This window comes from Gorilla gorilla, chromosome 20, assembly GCF_029281585.2.
Source record: "Gorilla gorilla gorilla isolate KB3781 chromosome 20, NHGRI_mGorGor1-v2.1_pri, whole genome shotgun sequence".
Lineage (NCBI taxonomy): Eukaryota > Metazoa > Chordata > Mammalia > Primates > Hominidae > Gorilla > Gorilla gorilla.
In genome coordinates this window covers 62753080-62762288 of record NC_073244.2, presented here as the reverse complement: position 1 = coordinate 62762288, position 9209 = coordinate 62753080, and the positions used below count along the sequence as shown (strand labels likewise).

General features: G+C 50.1%; 1 protein-coding gene across 1 annotated transcript in view; it reads right to left on the bottom strand.

The window, feature by feature from the left end:
* Window positions 1–9209, bottom strand: part of LOC115931556 (putative G-protein coupled receptor GPR32P1) — a 30600-nt gene continuing 21391 nt past the window's right edge. Inside the window, 2 exon segments of the mRNA XM_031003925.3 lie at window positions 1–36; window positions 39–1068. Of these exon segments, the coding sequence (XP_030859785.2) occupies window positions 1–36; window positions 39–1068 (1066 nt within the window).

Genomic DNA, 9209 nt, shown 5'->3' with positions numbered 1-9209 from the left:
TCATTCCCTGGGGGTGTCGCCCCGGGGACGGGATGACTGAGAAACTCCTCCTCTCCAAACGCCCTGGCCAGGGCAGAAGGCAAAGACTGGAAAAACTTTTCTTGGAAATCTCTACCAACAAAGACGTAGAGGAACGGGTTGAGGCAGTTGTTGACACAGCCCAAAGCAAAGCTAGCCTGGGGGATGAGCAGCATCTGGGGGTGGTAGAATTCCTTGAGCATCACCCGTCGCCACAGATGGACCAACAGCATCACGTTAAACGGGGACCAGCAGATAAAGAAAGCGCTCACCAGCACCAGCAGCAGCCTCTTGGGCCGGTTGGCATGGACCCAGCCCTCTCGCAAGAGCTTGGCCCGGATGAGGTGGGCGCAGGTGCCTATGATTGCTAAGGGCCCCAGGAAGCCCAGCAGGAAGTGGGCCATGATCACCGCCATTTGTCTCCCAAAGACCTCCTGAGTCCACATCGGGGCAGTCTCATTCTCCAAGTTGAACTGTAAGTAGCACTGCATACAGCCATTCCATTTTCTGGTTGTCCGGAATTTCAGGTGCGTAGAGCACAAGGCGGCGGCCAGGAGCCACACCCCGAAGGCCAGCCAGCTCGCCCGCTGCTCAGTGTGCTGGTTCAGGGCCCAGACGGGGTAGAGGACAGAGATGCAACGGTCCACAGAGATGAGGACCAGGAGGCAGTTACTGGCGGAGAAGGTGAGGAACACAAAACCGGTGTAGAGTTTGCAGGCCCACTCTCCGAGGAGACACTGCCTGGAGACAATATAGTACACGAGGATGGGCAGAGACAGTGAGAGCATGAAATTGGCAAGGGCCAGGTGGGAGAAGCAGATGGTGGAGACTGTGTGGGCCATACGGAAGACCGTCATCCACAGCACCAGCCCATTGCCCAGCACTCCGACGACAAAGGAGGCAGACAGGACAGCCATGGTTAGAGGGCGGAGGGACCCCACTTCCTCAGACAGGCATCTGGAAGCATTCATCTTCCTGGAACAGGAATGACCATGTGTTAGGGCCCCAGGTTGCCTGTCACTGCAACCCCTGGTCCCCTCCGAGACCCCACTGATGATTTATTTCTCCATTTGATACTTTTTATGGAATGATTATTATTATTATTATTCTTTTTGAGACAGGGTCACGTTCTGTCACCCAGGCTGGAGTGCAATGGTACAATCGCAGCTCACTGCAGCCTCCACCTCCTAGGCTCAAGAGATCCTCCCACCTCAGCTTCCTGGAGTAGCTGGGACTACAGGCACTTACCACCATGCCCGGCTAATTTTTTTAATTTTTTTTATTTATTTATTTATTTTTTTTGAGATGCAGTCTTGCTCTGTCTCCCAGGCTGGAGTGCAGTGGCCTGATCTCGGCTCACTGCAACCTCCACCTACCAGGTTCAAGCAATTCTCCTGCCTCAGCCTCCCAAGTAGCTGGAACTACACGCACACGCCACCACGCCTGGCTAATTTTTGTGTTTTTAGTAGAGACGGGGTTTTATGATTTTGGCCAGGCTGGTCTCCAACTCCTGACCTCATGATCCACCCACCTCAGCCTCCAAAATGCTAGGATTGCAGGTGTGAGCCACTGTGCCTAGCCTTAATTTTCTTTTCTGTAGAGATGGGGTCTTGCTGTATTGCCCAGGCTGCTCTTCAACTTCTGGCTTCAAGTGATCCTCCCACCTTGGCCTCCCAGAGTGCTGGGATTACAAGTGTGAGTCATTGAGCACAGCCTGAATGCTTTTTATGACCCAATAATACTGTTCTTTTTTCTTTCTTTCTTTCTTTCTTTCTTTCTTTTTTTTTTTTTTTTTTGAGACACAGTCTTGCTGTGTCACCCAGGCTGCAGTGCAATGGCACGATCTCGGCTCACTGGACACAATAATATTGCTCTAAGTACCAGAGATAACTCGTGTAACAAAACAAGCCCTCGTGGAACTTACATCCCAGTGGGAGATGTCAGGTATAATACATATAATAAATTAATTCATGATATACTGCTTTAGAAGATTGCAAGTGTTATGGAAAAATAATAAATAAAGTGGAGGGGGCCAGGTGTGGAGGATCATGCCTGTAATCACAGCACTTTGTGAGGCTGAAGCAGAAGGACTGGATGAAGTCAGGAGTTCCAGTCCAAGGTGACCAACATAGTGAGACCCAGTCTCTACAAAAAATAAATAGTTAAAAATTTTTTGGCTGGGTGCAGTGGCTCACGCCTGTAATCCCAACACTTTGGGAGGTCAAGGCAGACAGATCACCTGAGGTCAGGAGTTCGAGACCAGCCTGCTCAACAGGGCGAAACCCTGTCTCTACTAAAAATACAAAAATTAGCCGGGCATGGTGGTGCACACCTGTAATCCCAGGTATTCGGGAGGCTGAGAATCACTTGAACCTGGGACGTTGGAGGTTGCAGGGAGCTGAGATCAGGCCACTGCACTCCAGCCTCGGCGACAGAGTGAGACTCCATCTCTAAAAAAAAAAAAAAAAAAAAATCAAGTTAAGGAGAATTGAGAATGTGAGGGACAAGACGGAAAGCAGAAAGGGGCCACTGGTACATTAAACAGGGTTGTCAGGGAAGACCTCAATAAGAATATAACATTTGGCCAGGCTCGGTGGCTCATGCCTGTAATCTCAACACTTTGGGATGCCAAGGCGGGAGGATCACCTGAGATTAAGAGTTCAAGACCATCCTGGCCAACATGGTGAAACCCCGTCTCTACTAAAAACACAAAAAAATTAGCTGGGCGTGGTAGCACACACATGTAATCCCAGCTACTCGGGAGGCTAGGGCAGGAGAATCACTTTAACCCGGGAGGCAGAGGTTGCAGTGAGCCGAGATCACGCCATTGCACTACAGCATGGGCAACAGGGTGAGACTATTACCAAAAAAAAAAAAAAGAAGAATATAACATTTGAGCAAAGATTTGGAGGAAATGACAAAGTGAGGCACATACGTATGTGGAGGAAGAGCCCTTCAGGCAGAACCAGCAGCTTGTGCAAAGGTCCTGAGGCAGGACGGTGCCTGGAATGCTCAAGGAACAGCAGGGAGGCTGGTGTGGCTGGAGCCACGTGGGCAATGGGAAGAGAGGTAAGAGGTGAAGGCAGAGAGGGAAGCGGGCAGATGGAGCAGGACCCTGTGAGTCATAGTGCAGACTCTCCTGGCCTTTCCTGTGAGTGAGATGGGAGTTACAAGAGACTGTTGAGCAGAGAAGGAACAATATCTGACTTAGGTCTTAACAATCACTGTGACTTTAAGGTTGAGACTAGACTGAGGGGGTAGGATGGAAGCAGGAGGCCAGGAGGAAGCTGCTGCAGTAACCCAGGTGGGCAGTGATGGGGATGGGGACCAGGGTGATGTCAGAGGAGGGGGTGGGAAGCAGATTCCAGGGTCAAGGTGGAGCTGGCTAGATTTGCTGCTGGGCTGGATGTGTGAGGTGAGAGGGAGAGCAGTGTCGGGGTGACTGCAGGACTTTTGAACCGATGGAAGCTGGAGTTGCTGTGCACTGGGATGGGGGAGATGGCAGGAGAGCAGGTTTGGGGTAAGACCAGGAGCTCAGGTTTGGGGTAAGACCAGGAGCTCGGGGTTGGTCACTTCGCCTTTGAAATGCCCGTAAGACATCCTGGGGAAACTTCACTTAGGCAGCTGGATACCGGCAGCAAGATTACAGGAGGGGGCCCAGCACGTTGGCTCACGCCTGTAATCCCAGCACTTTGGAAGGCCGAGGTGGGCGGATCACCTGAGGTCAGGAGTTTGAGACCAGCCTGGCCAACATGGCAAAACCCCATCTCTACTAAAAATACAAAAATTAGCTGGGTGTGATTGCAGGTGCCTGTAATCCTAGCTACTCGGGAGGCTGAGGCAGGAGAATCGCTTGAACCCAGGAGATGGGGGTTACAGTGAGGCAAGATCACACCACAGCACTCCAGTCTGAGTGACAGAGTGAGGCGCTGTCTCAAAATTAAAAAAAAAAAATTACAGAGGGGTTCCTGGCTGGATACGGGCATGTGGGAGTCATTAGAAGTTAGATGCCAGCAGGGCACAGTGGCTCACTTTTCTAGTCCCAGCACTTTGGGAGACAGAGGCGGGAAGATTGTGTGGGTCCAGGAGTTCCAGGTCAGCCTGGACAACATGACAAGACCTTGTCTCTACAAAAAAATACAAAAATAATTTAGGTGCTATTTATGTCTTTGAACCTGAAAATGACCTCCGAGGGTGAGGTGCAAACAGAGAAGAGAGGTCTGGGGTTGAGGAAAGCTTGAGCTTACACAGCAGACAGGCATAGGTCGAAGCTCTAGGTGAGATGCTGGATTATGACTGTGTGATCCTGGGTTCAGGGCTTTCTGCCCACCATCCCCACCCTGAGCCTCAGTATGCTCATCTGAGATAGAGGTGTAGAATCCTTGAATACCTCTGTCTCCTACTCCCCCAACACGCACACCCAATTCATCACAAAGCCCTGTCGATTTTGCCTCCAAAAAGCCTCTTGCCTCTGTCCACTATGTCCTGTCTCCACAGCCCTATCATCCAAGCACACAGTGCCCCAGCTTTTTTTTTTTTTTTTTTTTTTTTTTTTTTTTTGAGACAGGATCTCACTGTGTTGCCTAAGCTGGAGTGCAGTGGTACAATCTTGGCTCACTGCAACCTCTGCCTCTCGGGTTCAAGCAATTCTCCTGCTTCAGCCTCCTGAGTAGAGTAGTTGGGACTATAGGCACACACCCTGGGGACATGCCCAGCTAATTTTTAGTAGAGACGGGGTTTCACCATACTGGCCAGGCTGGTCTTGAACTCCTGACCTCAGGTGATTCATGCACCTAGGCCTCCCAAAGTGCTGGGAGTACAGGTGTGCGCCACTGTGCCTGGCCCTTAGCTTTATATTCATCTCCTACCAGCCACTCACCACCCTACAGCCAGAGTGATCCTTTGAAAGCCCAAACCATGTAACCCCAGCACTGTGGGAGACCCAGGCAGGAGAATTACTTGAGGCCAGGGCTTCAAGACCAGTCTAGGCGGCAAGGCGAAACCCTGTCTCTACAAAATAAAAATAAATTAGCTAAACAGGGTGGCTTGCATTGTAGTTCCAGCTACCCAGGAGGCTGAGGCATGAGGATCACTTGAGCTCAGGAGGTCGAGGCTGCAGTGAACCATGATTGTGCCACTGCACTCCATCCTGGGCAACAGAGTGAGACCCTGTCTCAGAAAAATACAGTTCAGACCAGACAACTACATTGTGGCTCTTCATTGCTTGTGGGATAAATATGAGTCTCCCCAACACCGCTGGTGAGAGCTGAGGCACCTGCCAGCCTCTCCAGACTTCTCTTGCACCTTCCCCCTCTTTGTGCACCAAATCCTGGCTTCCCTACCTTTGTCTCCATTGCCAAGATTCTCATCTCCCTCCCACCCCAGGGCCTTTGCATGTGCTGCCCCTCTGCCTGGAACACCTTTTCTTTCCTCTTTTTTTTTTTTTTGAAACTCCTTCCTGCGATCTCAGTACAAATTTCACTTTCTCCCCAAAGCTTTTCCTGGCCCTTTTCAATCAGACCCTCCTATAGGAGCTTCTCTCCCATGAAGAGATGATTACAGGCTGGGAACGGTGGCTCACACCTGTAATACCAGTACTTTGGGAGGCTAAGGTGGGAGGATCGCATGAGGTCGGGAGTTTGAGACCAGCCTAGCCAACATGGTGAGACCCCATCTCTACTAAAAATACAAAAATTAGCTGGGTGTGGTGGTGCACGCCTGTAATCTCAGCTACTTGGGAGGCTGAGGCAGGAGAATCGCTTGAACCCGGGAGGCGGAGTTTGGAGAGAACTATGATCATGCGACTGCACTCCAGCCTGGGTGATAGAGCAAGACTCTGTTCTCCCCCCGTTCCCCCCGAGCCCCCACAAAAAAAAGAGCTGATTACAGGCAGCAGCAATTAGACCCCGTTTGTCGGACCATTTGGTGATCACCCATCTGCATTATTCATCTCTGAGTTCCCTACAGGCGAGGTTGGTGTGTGGCTTGCTCCTGGCCCCTGGAACACAGCAGGCACTTGATAAATAATCAATGAGTGATCATTAAGGAGGACAATCTCTCCTTTGTCATCTGAGGATGGATTCATTCATTTAGTGTAAAATTATGCATTGAGCCCAGATTGTATGCCAGACACTATCCTAAGCGCTGGGGATACCGCAGTCATGAAGACAGTCAAATACCTCTGACCAGGCACGGTTCACGCATATGGCATGAGAACATTCCTCACCCAGAGGAGGTGGCCCAGAACTTTCAGCCCCTTTTTGCCACCTCTTTTTGTTTTGTTTTTCTTTTGAGATGGAGTCTCACTCTATTGCCTAGGCCGGAGTGCAGTGGCATGATCTCAGCTCACTGCAACCTCTGTCTCCTGGGTTCAAGCAATTCGCCGGCCTCAGCCTCCTAAGTAGCTGGGATTACAGGCAGCTGCCACCACACCTGGCTGGTTTTTGTATTTTTAGTAGAGATGGGGATTCACCATGTAGGCCAGGCTGGTCTCCAACTCTTGACCTCAGGTGATCCACCTGCCTCGGCCTCCCTAAGTGCTAGGATTACAGGGGTGAGCCACCGTGCCCAGCCCACTACCTCCTTTTTGTATACCCTGGAGAGTGCCCTTCAACTCTCCTAGTCCCCAAGCTCCTACCTCCTGGCTCCCTGAGACACACCCCCCAACGAATCCCAGTCCCGTCACCTTGTGCTGTGTCTGAGGGTGAGGCAAGGTGAGGGGGCTCTTTCTGTCTCTGTCGTCAGTCCCAGGTGGCCGCCTGCCTCAAGCCCACGTTAAGGATAGCGGGCTGATGGCAGGAAGCTAGCTGTGAGTTTTGGAGCAGATAAATGTCCAGGAAAGAATCTTGAGCAAGAACCTCAGAGATCACTATCAGTCCGGGAAATGTCACCAGATGTGGGCCCTAATAATAGGCCCCAGGGGCTGCAGGCTTGGGGGATAAGGAGGAGGTGGGTGCCAGGGAGGTCTTTCCGCAAGGCCATTCCAATTCTCCTCTGCCCTCCTTTTGCTAATGAAATTTGTTAAGAGATACAAAACACTTAAAACTTCTTGCAGCCGGGCTCGGTGGCTCATGCCTGTGATCCCAGCACTTTGGGAGGCCAAGGCGGGTGGATTACCTGAGACAAGGAGTTCAAGACCAGCCTGGCCAACATGGCGAAACCCTGTCTCTACTAAAAATACAAAAATTAGCCAGACATCAGGGTGGGTGCCTGTAATCCCAGCTACTTCAGAGGCTGAGGCAGGAGAATTGCTTGAACCTCAGAGGTGGAGGTTGCAGCCGGTCGAGATTGAGCTACTGCACTCCAGCCTGGGCGACAGAGTGAGATTCATCAAAAACAAAAACAGAACAAAACAAAAAAAACTTCTTGGCACATAGTAGGTGCTCAAGCATTGTTAGCTCTCATTATTAATACTGCTATAGTCCTGCTTTGATTAACATCAGGAATAAATTCTGAGAGATGTATCCTTAGGTGATTTCATCATTGTACAGATATCATAGAGTGTGCTTACACAAACCTAGGTGGGAGAGTCTGCTACACACCTGTGCCAGATGATCTAGCACAGGGGTCTAGGCCATAGCCCAAATGCGACCATCTATTTATTTTTTGAGATGGAGTCCCACTCTGTCACCCACACTGATTTGCAATGGCACAATCTCAACTCACTGCAACCTCCGCCTCCCAGGTTCAAGCGATTCTTCTGCCACAGCCTCCCAAGTAGCTGGGATTACAGGCATGCACCACCACACCTGGATAATTTTTGTATTTTTAGTAGAGATGGGTTTTCACCATGTTGGCCAGGCTGGTCTCAAACGCCTGACCTCCAGTGATCCGTCCACCTTGGCCTCCCAAAGTGCTGTAATTCCAGCTACTGGAAAGGCTAAGGAAAAAGAATCACTTCAACCCAGGAGGCAGAGATTGCAGTGAGGCGAGATCACACCATTACACTCCTGCCTGGGTGACAGAGCAAGACTACATCTCAGAAAAAGAAAAAACATAAGACACAAACACACACATCAGCCTAGGCCTATGCAGGGTCAGGATCATCAACATCACTGTCTTCCATCTCCACATCTTATCCCACTGGAAGATCTTCAGGGGCAATAACACCCTTGGAGCTGTCATCCAGTAGGATAACTGCTTTTTTCTGGACACCTTCTGAAGGAGCTGCCTGAGGCTGTTTGACAGTTAATTTTTCCCTTTCCGTTTTTTTTTTTTTTTTTTTTCCTTTTGAGGCAAGGTCCCACTCTGTTACCCAGGCCGGACTGCAGTGGCACAGTCTCAGCTCACTGTGGCTTATGCCTCTCAGGCTCAAACGATCCTCCCACCTCAGCCTCCTGAGTAGCGGGAACTAAGGCACACACCACCACATTGGGATAATTTTTAAATTTTTTTCTTTTTTGCAGAGACTAAGTCTCACTATATTGCCCAGGCTGGTCTCGAACTCTTAGACTCAAGCAGTTAACTTCTCTTTATAAGTAAAAGGAGTACACTCTAACATAACAATAAAAACTACAGTACAGTGAATAAAGGCCAGCCGCGGTGGCTCACACCTGTTTCCCAGCACTTTGGGAGGCCAAAGTGGGTGGATCACTTGAAGTCAGGAGTTCGAGACCAGCCTGGTCAACATGGTGAAACCCCATCTCTACTAAAAATACAAGAAGTATTCGGGCATGGTGGTGCATGCCTATAATCCCAGCTACTCAGGAGGCTGAGGCAGGAGAATCACTTGAACTGGGGAGGCGGAGGTTGCAGTGAGCCAGCCTGGGTGACAGAACGAGACTCCATCTCAAAAAACAAACAAAGAAACCTATATATAGTAAATATATACACCAGTAACATAAGTTGTTTATTGACTTTTTTTTCTTTTTTGTAGAGACAGGGTCTCACTATGTTGCATGGGCTGGTCTCGAACTTCTGGCCTCGAGCGATTGCCCTACTTCAGCCTCCCAAAGTGCTGGGATTACAGGTGCGAGCCACCATGTCCTGCCTGTTGCCATTGACAGGTATGATGTACAGTACACAATTGTATGTGCTATGCTTTTCTATGATGGCAGTCAAGTAGGTCTGTGTACACCAGCATCGGCACAAACATTAGAGTAACGCCTTGAGCTACTCCATTAGGACAGCAACAACATCACCGGGCAATTGCAGTCTTAGCTCCATTATAATCGGTGGGGCCGCCGTCGGAC